We start from the raw sequence: 12,458 nt of genomic DNA on the forward strand, positions 1-12,458 counted from the left end.
CAGGGAGCAGCAGAGCAGCAATCAGTGCGCACACGTGCGGCCCATCAATCTATCCGCTATCGATTCCACAGCCTGGGAAGCTGTGACAGGCAGGAGCAATCGATGACCGAGTCGTCGCATGATTATGACGTAACGGAAATGGCGATTACAGCGGGGAATTTGTAAAAAAACAAATGTCGCTGCTGCGGGAGGAAGAGGTAGGAGAGTAATGGGGGCGGGGATGTGTGCTGGCCGCCTGTGCTGTGTGGGGCAGGCCTAGATATGGGACATTCAGTGCAATGTCACCTGTGTAGATCACCGCCTACGGAATCCTGAGGGGGAGGCTCGGAGCAGTCAGAGGCTTCCACAGAAGACACCGTGGAGGTGAGGCCGGGTGGTGGTAGCTGCTGTCTGTCATTGGGGGGCTCTGCCGGCTGCCCCTGTTGCTGTATCATGGGTGGGGGGCTCTGCCGGCTGCCCCTATTATTGTTTCATTAGGGGGCTCTGCCCCTGTTATTGGGGGGAGGGTGTCAGCAGACTGACATTTAGGAGAATAATACAGGAATGAAGTGTCTAGTAACTTGTTGCACGTTGCCCACTTGTCCCCTCTTATTTCTGCTCTGGGGGGGGGGGACACATTGTTATTGTTTGATACATCAGTTTTGCTCCTTATTCTGCAAATAAATCCTTGTTCACCCCTTTACTGTAATAACCCCACCTCCCCCGTCCTCCTCTAAATGATAAGTTTCTCATTTTAGCCATTTTTCTTCTTTTTCCTTTCCCAGGTAATTGACCTGCAATCAGAATGACCACCAAGAAGCTGGCAAAGTGAGATACAATGAAGTCTATTCTGTTATTTTGTTGCTCTGAGCAATGTTTCCTGGATTTCTAGAATAATAAGATCTCCGCTTTGATTTCACCCCCAGGCAGCTCGGTCTTATAAGGAGAAGCTCCAAGTTGTCTCTGAAGGCAAAGAATTCCATCCGCCCCAAAACCAGTGAGTGCCGCTTCTCATCTTCCCTTGGATTTTAAGGAGCTCATGCATTTTCTTATGGAGTTGTAACATTTTTTTGTTTTTCTTTTATCTTTTTGTAGATCAATTTTTTGACTATTTGATTGTCATTGACTTTGAGTCAACATGTTGGAAAGATACAAAGCATTACGGTCAGGAAATCAGTAAGTTATTACATACTGCAAGAGAGGTCTTCATTACAGGGGTCTTCTCTGTACTGTATACTAAATGGGCAGAATTGCAAAGTGCATGTATATAAAAAAAAAGAAGCAAGTTTGCCATTTATTTTTAACCCTTTCCTGACTTAAAACGTAATGGTAAGCCTTATGTTTTATTTGGGAGCTTGTTCAAACAATTGGATGAACATTTCATGTGATTATGGGCACAGGAGCTTGCGTTCAGTCAGAATATTAGCTTAACTGACAGCCGAGCTCCTGCAGTAATGGCCAGTGTTGGTTCCAACACTGTCCCTGGCTGTTTAACCCACTATATCCTGTAGATTGTGAGCCCTCGCGGGCAGGGTCATCGTTCCTCCTGTACCATTCACCGACTTGTATTGTTCAAACTTTATTGTAATTGTTTGTGCTATGTATACCCCTTTCACATGTAAAGCGCCATGGAATAAATGGCGCTATAATAATATGCTGTGGTCAATAGCAATCGCTTCATTTAAAAGGTTGTGAGAGGGAGGGGGGGCACCCTCTCTCGTCCCACCAGCCTTCCCGCAAAGTAATTGAATGGTGCCTATTGTTTTCACAGCAACCAAAGGTCAGAGCATGACTCTGCTAGGCCCCCCACAACCATGGTCTCAAAGGCATTCTGTGAGTGCAACACTGACAAGTCTAATACTCTGCAATGTGTAAGTATTGCTGGATATTAGACTACTGATCAGATAAGTGAAAGTTCAAGTCCCATAGAGGAACTAAGTTAAAAAAAAAAAAAGTGCCAATAAAAATGCTTTTTTTTTTTTTTTTTTTTTTTTTTTACGTAAAAATCTACAAAAAAGGTACAGATATTTAGGAACATCTGGAACAGCCCACTATATAGAAAAGTCACATTATTTAACCCATACAGTGAAATACATAAAAAAACACAGCTGTTGATTTTTTTTACATCATCATATTGCCTATCCGTAGAATAAGTCCTGATTTAAAAGTCATGTATGAAAAAATAAATAATAATAAATAAAATCGTATCTCTGAAAACGTCATCAAGTCCTGACATGGCTCTGTCAATGGTAATGTAAAAAAGTTTTACCTGTTAGAATATGGCGATGCAAAAACAGATGATATTTTTTTTACTTTTAAAAAAAATTGTTTCTGGTGCTAGTGCGCAAAAGTCTTTGCAAAATGTAAAGAAAATGATATAAATCTGGGAGCATTCATTAATTATACTGACCCAAAGAATAAAGCTGCTTCCTCGCTTATATGGCATGCTAAATGGCGTAAAATACTGAAAAAATATATAAGGAAATCAGTTCTTAAACTGTTGACTTGTTCACTCTGCCTCCCAAAAATCAGAATAAGGCTCGGCTCACATCTTATCCTGCGCTCTACGCTGAGCGCTTACACCGGGGTTTCCTTCTAAATCTCTGAAAAACAGGATTCACGCAGAACACCGGACAGATCCATTCAATGTAGTGTGGCAGATGACATTTTCCAAATCCAAATTTCCCCACCCATCTGAGCTCTACAGGGTACCACAGTTAGCATTCACATGTATCTACTGTAGAGGGGAGATCTCCTGCCTCATTTATAAGCTGGTCCCATTATATTGGGCACTACAATGGCATATTTGCAATTTTCACTCTTCAACAGCAACTGCTTGCTTATTTCTGGAAAAACTAATCAAAATAGTCACTACATCTGCAAATGAACTCCTAGAGGGGTGTAATTTCTAAAATGGGGTCACTCGAGGGGGCTTCTGATCTTGTCATTTTGTGGGAGCCATTAGGGGAGCTACTAAGTAATTTATAAAAATCTGTACCAAAGTCCATTTACGCTCCTTCCCTTCTGATCCCCTCCGTTTGCCCAAACAGTCGTGTTCGACCACATATTGGGTGTCTGTGTACTTGGGAGTAGTTGCATTCTGTCACACCCTAATGTTATATATGTATGGACTCTTATGTTCTTATTTCAGTTGAGTTTCCAGCAGTTTTATTAAACACAACCTGTGGAGAGATTGAGTCGGAGTTTCACACGTATGTACAGCCACAAGAGCACCCAGTTCTCTCGGACTTTTGCATGGAGCTGACTGGAATAAAGCAGGTACTTGCCTTTACTTCTCATTAAGGGGTTACTTCCACATCGGGGACTGAGTAGCGCCAGCAGCGTCACATTGATGGGTTCTTGTCAGGCAGGTATCGTGCACTTCTCCTAGTCATTACAGTAGGACATGTTACCTCGACATGGGCTCACCTCTCCATCCCTTTCTCATTGGTCCATAATGGAGAAAGGGATAAGTATTTCTGTAGGTAGGTGTCTGCGTCATATTTCTTATCTCAATGCAGTTTGTATAACGCTCCAGTTCTGCTTTACAATAGCAACAAGTGGATGACGGCATGCCATTAAAGATCTGCTTATCCCAATTCTCTACATGGATCCAAAAACTCCAGAAGGAAAAGCACATTATCTTCCCTGGTGCTTTACCAATGCCTTCATCCTCAGAGCAGAAGATGTGTGGATTTGTAACATGGTCAGGTACAACGTAGTTATTATTGTTATCATTATTATATAATTGTGTGTGTATATATCTGTCAAACAAACTGTGACATGAACAGAAAAAAAATGTATAATAAATATATATAATGTCACCATTTGTTTAACAGTCACTCATATATACAGTGGGTGAAATAAGTATTAAACGCGTCAATATATTTCTAAAGGTGCTATTGACATGAGATTCTCACCAAATGTTTGTAACAACCAATCCAATCCACACAGGCAAATAAATCAAACCATAGATATCTATAAATTAAAGGGATATCCCCATCTCCAAGATCCTATCCCAATATGTAGTAGGTGTAGTAATAATAATAATATTAGCAAATATCTCCAATTACAAATGTAGTATAGTATTTTTGATTCGCTATGCCACTTACCTCATGTGCAGGTAATATAGGACCTTGGGTATCCACGGTTACGACCACTAGCCGCTAACTAACTGTCACTTTATCAGTGGTCGTAACCATGGATACCTAAGGCCCTGCACATGAGGAAAGAGACATAGCGAATCAAAAATACTATACTACATTTCTAAATGGAAGTCTTTGCTAATATTAATATTATTACACCTACTACATATTGGGATAGGTTCTTGGAGATGGGAATACCCCTTTAAGTTATGTTTAATAAAGAAAAATGACACAGGGAAAAGGACACATGAAGAAAGAGAGGTGCTAAAAGCCCTGGAAAGTCATGACACCTGGTGAAATCTGTCAGTTATTAGATGCAATCCTGCCACACCTGGTGAGACTTTCATGTCAATAGCCGTGCTGTGGAGTCAGTACTCTCTACTCCGAATACCACAGCCCGGCCCCACTACTGAGCGTGTACATAAAGTGCAGCACAGATTCATCTCCATTAAAAGCCAAGATCAGGAACAGAACAGACATTTATAGGACATTTCATAACTTTCCCAAATTCCTATGAAAAAATGTAAAGCACATTCAGCATTGTACTAGTGTACCCAATTTATTATATATTTTCGGAGTCGGCCCATTTTCTACTCAGACTCCACAGCCGTGGTCTATAACACCTTTTAGAAATATATTTGCTTAGAATATTGGTGACGTGTTCCATACTTATTTATTCTTGATCATGTCACTGCCTGAAAAAATTTTTTCCTTTTATGTACAATTTCATAATATATCTCTATATGTATAGAAAAATCTATTCTGATATAAAGCTTGAAATTCCATCCTTCTTTCTTTCCTTTTCCTCTCCTCCTATTTATTTTGTCCTCTCCTTTCCTTTTTTTTTTTGTCTTCTCCGCCTCCCTTTTTTTTTTTTTTTCCTCCCCCATCACTAGGTAGAGCCTACTACATATAGATATACAGCCCCACTCTAACTCTATATGCAATAAAATCCCTTGCGGTAGGTGCAGGCCCCCAGCTATTATATACCAGCATATACAGGACAGGATCTGGCTGTCGGTGTAACGTTGCCCGCACATTTATGGTTCCCTGATGCCAGGAATCTAATTTGTAGAGACGAGCCGTCCTGTGCCCAGTCACCTTATTATAATAATCAGGCTTGAGTCCAATATTTATATACTTGGAGACACCTGCGGCATTCTCATGTTAGTCATCTGTTGCTTTCAGACTGGGATCTTGGGGTTTGCTTACTCTATGAGTGCAGAAGGAAACAGCTGAGGAAGCCGGACATTCTGAACTCCTGGATTGACCTCCGACTAACATACAAGGTGAGTAAATACCTTAAATGCCGATGTAGGGGCAGGGATGATGTACATCCATATAGACAAATATTGGAGACCCTATGGTCAGGCTGCCTACAAAAATATACACTGCTCAAAAAAATAAAGGGAGCACTTAAACAACAGAATATAACTCCAAGTAAATTTAAACTTCTGTGAAATCAAACTGTCCACTTAGGAAGCAACACTGACAATCAATTTCACATGCTGTTGTGCAAATGGAATAGACAATAGATGGAAATTATTGGCAATTATCAAGACACCCTCAATAAAGGAGTGGTTTTGCAGGTGGGGACCACAGACCACATCTCAGTACCAATGCTTTCTGGCTGATGTTTTGGTCACTTTTGAATGTTGGTTGTGCTTTCACACTTGTGGTAGCATGAGACGGACTCTACGACCCACAGAAGTTGTTCAGGTAGTGCAACTCATCTAGGATGGCACATCAATGTGAGCTGTGGCAAGAAGGTTTGCTGTGTCTGTCAGCATAGTGTACAGAGGCTGGAGGCGCTACCAGGAGACAGGCCAGTACACCAGGAGACATGGAGGGGGCCTTAGGAGGGCAACAACCCAGCAGCAGGACCGCTACCTCCGCCTTTGTGCAAGGAGGAACAGGAGGGGCACTGACAGAGCCCTGCAACATGACCTCCAGCAGGCCACAAATGTGCATGTGTCTACACAAACTGTTAGAAACCGACTCCATGAGGGTGGTATGAGGGCCCGACGTCCACAGATGGGGGGGGGGGTTATGCTCACAGCCCAACACCGTGCAGAACGTTTGGCATTTGCCACAGAACACCAGGATTGGCAAAGTCGCCACTGGCGCTCTGTGCTCTTCACAGATGAAAGCAGGTTCACACTGAGCACATGTGACAGGCGTGACAGAGTCTGGAGACGCCGTGGAGAGCGATCTGCTGCCTGCAACATCCTTCAGCATGACCGGTTTGGCAGTGGGTCAGTAATGGTGTGGGGTGGCATTTCTTTGGAGGGCCGCACAGCCCTCCATGTTCTCGCCAGAGGTAGCCTGACTGCCATTAAGTACCGAGATGAGATCCTCAGACCCCTTGTGAGACCATATGCTGGTGCGGTTGGCCCTGGGTTCCTCCTAATGCAGGACAATGCCAGACCTCATGTGGCTGGAGTGTGTCAGCAGTTCCTGCAAGATGAAGGCATTGACTCTATGGACTGGCCCGCCCGTTCCCCAGACCTGAATCCGATTGAGCACATCTGGGACATCATGTCTCTCTCCATCCACCAACGTCACGTTGCACCACAGACTGTCCAGGAGTTGGCGGATGCTTTAGTCCAGGTCTGGGAGGAGATCCCACAGGAGACCATCCGCAACCTCATCAGGAGCATGCCCAGGCGTTGTAGGGAGGTCATACAGGCACATGGAGGCCACACACAATACTGAGCCTCATTTTGACTTGTTTTAAGGACATTACATCAAAGTTGGATCAGCCTGTAGTGTGTTTTTGCACTTTAATTTTGGGGGTGACTCCAAATCCAGGCCTCCATTAGTTAATACATTTGATTTCCATTGATGATTTTTTGTTGTCAGCACATTCAACTTTGTACAGAACAAAGTATTCAATGAGAATATTTCATTCATTCAGATCTAGAATGTGTTATTTGAGTGTTCCCTTAATTTTTTTGAGCAGTGTATGTATAGCCTCAAGCAATTACTATAAGAATGGATGCCAGCTCCCCAAAGATTGCTTGAGGGTCTATAATAAAAACTTTTGCTGTGCTTAAAGGAAACATAGTCTTCCTGTTTAGAAATGTCTTAGGGTATATATGATGTAAACATTAATAAGATTTAATATGATGGTTGAAAAATGTAATATGAGGGTTAACATCTTGCATTGAGACGTTCTTTGCATTTTAAAGGGAACCTGTGATTTAAAAAAAAAAAAATGCTGTTACTCTGCAGGTTAATAGTGTTCTTAAGCCGTGCGGCTGCTGCATTGCCAACCCATCTACCAGGAGGAAATTAACACCTAATACCTCCCGGCTGCATCCGGCTTTCAGTCATTGCTCAGTACATAGTGACCGGCGTCTGTAACCGCACCCCAGCACGGACTTACAGCTGGATCTATAATGATGTACTGCTGAGCCAGCTGTCAGTCAGTGCCGGAGCGTGATTATAGCCACCGATCATTGTATTCTGAGCAATGACAGAATCCGCGCCTCTATGACTGAAAGCCAGCGACCACCGGGAGAAATAAAGATCATTTTATTTATGGTTCTCAGGCTTTCAGTACTGCGGTCGCACAACTTTAGAACTATATTAACCTGCAGATTGACCCCACATCTGCAGGTTAATGCCGATTTGTTTTTGTTTTTTTTTACATGACCAGTTCCCTTTAAGCAAAATATCTGCTCATATTTTTTTTTTTATTATGGATATTGCCTCTACCCTGCCATCCTACAAATGAGTACATGAAGCTTATTTAATATGTAAAAAGAAACAATCAGCTCACCTGTCTGGGTGCACGGCAAAAACGATAGGCAACACTCACATCTTCTTAAAAGAATTGATTCAGTAGTATAAAAGGCACAAAAAATGGTTGAACACAACACAAAAATTAAAAAGGCAGAAAAGAAATATCCTCTGTGCTCCCAACATGTTTCAGACCTACATTGTGCTTTGTCAAGCATTCAGGTCTGAATAGTGTTGCCTGGGAGCGCAGCGGATAGTTCTACTTTGCCTTTTGTGCTGTTGTGTTCAACCATTTTTTGCCCCTTTTTTGTATTACTGGATCAATAAAGCAATTCTTTTATTAAGATGTGAGTGTCGCTTATCATTTGGTTTGAAACTTCTTTAATATGCCAACACTTGACTTGCTCGTCGTGGTGGTTACAACTATCGAGCAACAGAGAATGTGATTAATCAAAGTCCTTAGTAAAACTCCAACATATGGGTTCGGAGACCAGCAAACCTTGGAGGCTCACACACTAGTAAAATGGCTCATCCACTGGATACGACCTGTTACACGCACCATATATGACTTCATGGTTGGTGGTAAACTAAGTCTTACCTCTAATGTTTCCTTTCAGCTTTTCTACAATCGCAGACCCAAAGGTTTAAATGGAGCTTTACAAGATGTTGGCATTGAGTTCTCCGGCCGCGAACACTCCGGTAGGGTTGTTTTGTTTTTTGGGGGTTTTTTTTGTATGTATAAAAAGTAAATGTGAGGTTTGGAAAGAGAAATGCGTACCGCACAAATTTATTCATCTACTGTAAGTTTCCCGTTTTTTGTTTTCTTTCTTTCAAGGCCTAGATGATTCCCGGAACACGGCTCGTCTCGCTTGGAGAATGATCTGTGATGGTTGTGTCATGAAAATCACAAAATCTTTAGATAAGGTCAGTTGGTTTTTCAGGTCTCCATTCTTTCTTCATTCAACTAACCCTGATGAGTAGAACAATAAATTATGGAGGAAAAACTTAAAGGAAAAAAAATTAACTTTTGTGATAATTTTTTTGAAGAATTTTGGGCTTTCTTTGTAAAAACTAGGCACCTCCCAAATCTTCTGTAAGACCGGGGCCACCATCGGCTGCTCAAGTACATAAATCCGGACAAGGTGATGTCAAACAGGCATTGGCTATAGCTAAAGAAGACGCGCAAGACTCAAAGGATGGAAATACTGACAATAACCCAAAAGCATGTCAACTACGTGCCGGTGCCAACCAGGACAGTGCCAAACAACTGAAGGACGCGCCGCCACACCAGACGTTAATAAATGGACTTTCTACAACACTTGGTAATGATAACAAATACAGATTTCCCACAAGAACGTCACTTGGTCCCGTAAAATATGGACTTCAGATTGGAGCCTTCTCCTCCACACCCCTGGATCATTCCCCATATAACAGAAGTTGTGTTTTAATGTCTACTACTGTCCATACTGTGAATGATGTCTCTGATCTGGACATGGATCCCTGCTCAGATTTGTCCATTTTGGCCGACTGGGAAGAAGCCGCTGTTATAGAGGATTCTCAGCAGGAGGGTCCTGGAAAGATGGAAGAACCAGATCTGTTACCAGTTGATTCACCGTCATCCGCTGTCCTAATGCTGAGAAATGAGCAGGAAAATCAGAATAGCTGCCAATCCATGCACAGTATCGGGGCTGGAAATCTGCACAGTAAATCCATTATTTATAGGAGCACCACTATTTATAATGTGAATATGAAGAAACTAGCAGCTAATGGCTCTGGTTTTAAGCTACCCAGTGAGTTGGGAAATAGAAGAAGCGTTCCAGGTCCGAGCAAGACGTCTACCTTGTTAGACTACTTTCCAAAAAGGAAGCTTGCTAGTGTGAGCTTCTACTCTCCCCCCAAGAAACTTCCATTTACCATACGTGAAGGTAACCGGACTTTACCAGTCCCGACTAATGGCTCCTGTGTCCTGTCAAATGCAATAAGCTGTACAAATAAACAAAGTAAGACAATTGGGGCAACAAAATGGGACCGTATTACCGCTCCGACGTGCCAGTGTGGCCGTAGGGCAAAGAAACTCACCGTGTCGAATATGGGCCCCAACCATGGCAGGGTTTTCTATAGCTGCTCCGTGCGGAAGAGAAACAACGAGAACGGCAAAGGCTGCAACTACTTCAAATGGGAGGATGCGCTGCTCAACGAGAAGGCTGCAAATGCGTCAGTCTCCCTATCCACCAGTTTGCTTTCTGCGGGGTCTTCAGCTGCGCACAAGCCTGTTATCAAGCTGAGACCATCAATGAGAACATAAATTTTTAATTTGTTACCATTATCATGGCCTGACTGCGCTTCTAATACCGATTGACTATGTGTTATGTTGCTAGCATTTACTACCAGTGGTATTTATAGATTTATCGTCATCCCTGTCATCGTCATCCCTATCATCGTCATCCCTGTCGCCGTCGTCCTCCTCCATCCATCATCATCAATTTTGGACTGGTAAAATTGTGCATCTTCTAACACGAAAAGTGTTTGAACTTTGGACATGAGTAGGACAAATAATTTGTTGCTTTTGTGCCACCCCATTGGCTTGTGTATAAGCTAAGCTCTCAAGGCTTATGACTGAGGAGGATGTTGGGACTGTTAAAGGGAATCTGACACTGGCCACAGTCTTGAGGGATGATGTGACTTCCATCAATTAAAGGGACCTATTGCAAAAAGAAAATAAGTTGCAAAGAATTTTTATATTTTTATTTTTTGGAATAGACTAGTTACTACCAGAAACCAGTCCCAGTATATACAGTAGCTTTGAAACAGATCAGTGATAACAACACCAGAGCTCTGGCTGCTGCTGACATCGGGGTCCTGCTGTTACATGGTGCATTGTACGTCTCCTGTAGGCGTTATTGTATTATTTTAAGCTAATTTTATTGAGTGTACTTACTAATTCTGGGTATATCAAATGCACCTTCTTTTTAACTACACATTGGAATACCAGGCAATGTCATTTTATCAATATAAAAATAAAAACCTATTTATATTTTTATTTTACTTTGTGAAATTAATATTTTTCTTATTTAAAAAAAATAAATGATAGTCCTTCCTGACCAAGAATTAAAGGGAATCTGTCACCAGTTTTTGCTACCCCATCTGTGAGCAGCATGATATAGGGGCAGAGACCCTGATTCCACCAATGTGTCACTAACTGGGCTGCTTGATGAAGTTTTGATAAAACAGTTTTATCTGCTGCAGATCTAGCATAGCTCAGAATGCGGAGTTCTGTATAACCCCACCCACACCACTGATTGGCAGCTTTCTGCCTATGCACAGTGTACACAGAAAGCAGCCAATCAGTGGTAGGGGCGGGGTTATACAGAGCTCATGAATATGGAGGACTATATGGCAGCTGCTTTACTAGTCCTGTATTGATAATCTTCTGCTGATTAAACGGTGAGTTTGAGAAATACAGCAAGCAGCGTAGTAAGTGACACATCACTTTAATCAGGGTCTCTGCCTCCACATTATGCTGCTCTCAGTTTAGGTGGCAAAAACCTTTTGACAGATTCATATTCAAGGGAGTCTATCATCAATACTATTGAGAAAATTATATTGTATAAATTCCATATCCCAACCACTGGGGTCCCTGGTCTCGGAGCGCTCTGTCGGGTATATCACTCTGGATTTCATTGCTTAGGAAGAGGGATGGGGCTCCTACATTCTTTCAGTCATGTGATCAGACCTGTTTACTCAGCTCCAACCTTTTTAGCATATCTTATGCTGTATGGATTTTGTGGCAAAAGTTCTTTAAAAGGGAGTCTGACAGCCCTAACTCCAAGGATAAACTAGGCACATAGTCTTGTAGGGGATGTAACCCTATATCAATTGCCCCCTTACGGATTTAATCGCTGCTTTTGTTCTGCGGAAACTGAAGTTTAATCACAACCTAATTAGGCTGCTCTGTGCACCCTTGGTGTGGCCAAGAGGCTCTGTGCACCCTTGGTGTGGCCAAGAGGCTCTGTGCACCCTTGGTGTGGCCAAGAGGCTCTGTGCACCCTTGGTGTGGCCAAGAGGCTCTGTGCACCCTTGGTGTGGCCAAGAGGCTCTGTGCACCCTTGGTGTGGCCAAGAGGCTCTGTGCACCCTTGGTGTGGCCAAGAGGCTCTGTGCACCCTTGGTGTGGCCAAGAGGCTCTGTGCACCCTTGGTGTGGCCAAGAGGCTCTGTGCACCCTTGGTGTGGCCAAGAGGCTCTGTGCACCCTTGGTGTGGCCAAGAGGCTCTGTGCACCCTCACAAGCACTGGCTTGTCTGGAGCTAGCACTTTTTGCAGAGAAAGCTCAGTCACAACAGGAGGGAGCACTCTGCAGAGCCAATAATTTTTTTTTCTCTTCTACAAAGACCATAATGTAAGATCACAGGATAGCCATAACATTGCATGTGAAAGATGCTGTCCTGTAAACAGTATAGGTGATAAATGGATGATCATTGGTCCTTGTGAATTGATTTACATGACCCAGTCCATCATCCACGTTGGTAATCTGGCCACTGGACTGGAGCACGGAGTACCACCTTTTACCTGGCAGCGTCCCTGGCTCTTCTT

The 12,458-nt window shown here is 42.8% G+C and overlaps 2 protein-coding genes across 6 annotated transcripts in view; one reads left to right on the forward strand and one right to left on the reverse strand.

Annotated features, from left to right (window-relative positions):
- The window catches only part of REXO5 (RNA exonuclease 5), a 28,710-nt gene extending 28,569 nt beyond the window's left edge, over positions 1–141 (reverse strand). For 3 of the 4 annotated variants that reach the window (XM_073647975.1, XM_073647974.1, XM_073647970.1), the window contains exon 1: positions 2–140. The gene's annotated coding sequence lies outside the window, so the exon portion shown is untranslated. Of the gene's footprint in view, position 1 lies in introns of all 4 variants that reach the window. The other variant, XM_073647972.1, reaches the window with a different exon arrangement.
- Positions 92–10,913, forward strand: ERI2 (ERI1 exoribonuclease family member 2). 2 transcript variants are annotated; one of them, XM_073647976.1, is made up of 11 exons: positions 94–197; positions 294–363; positions 765–807; positions 906–976; positions 1,075–1,155; positions 3,131–3,258; positions 3,534–3,690; positions 5,313–5,413; positions 8,486–8,567; positions 8,704–8,792; positions 8,944–10,913. In XM_073647976.1, exons 3-11 carry the CDS (start codon positions 785–787, stop codon positions 10,171–10,173), a joined length of 1,962 nt encoding a protein of 653 aa, XP_073504077.1. In that variant the 5' UTR covers positions 94–197; positions 294–363; positions 765–784; the 3' UTR covers positions 10,174–10,913. The 2 variants fall into 2 exon arrangements, with proteins under 2 accessions (XP_073504078.1, XP_073504077.1); XM_073647977.1 differs by lacking the exon at positions 294–363 and having other exon boundaries at positions 92–197.
- Positions 10,914–12,458: the final 1,545 nt, after the last annotated feature.

The sequence above is a fragment of the Phyllobates terribilis genome, unplaced genomic scaffold (genome assembly GCF_046119375.1).
Source record: "Phyllobates terribilis strain yellow unplaced genomic scaffold, ASM4611937v1 Scaffold_9__5_contigs__length_417890890, whole genome shotgun sequence".
NCBI lineage: Eukaryota > Metazoa > Chordata > Amphibia > Anura > Dendrobatidae > Phyllobates > Phyllobates terribilis.

Bases quoted from the DNA above. Each gene is read 5' to 3' on its own strand.
- ERI2 (XM_073647977.1), top strand. From the start codon at position 785: ATGACCACCAAGAAGCTGGCAAA. The intron at 808-905 runs GTGAGATACAAT...TTTCACCCCCAG, and splicing joins ACCACCAAGAAGCTGGCAAA to GCAGCTCGGTCTTATAAGGA. The intron at 5,414-8,485 runs GTGAGTAAATAC...GTTTCCTTTCAG, and splicing joins ACCTCCGACTAACATACAAG to CTTTTCTACAATCGCAGACC.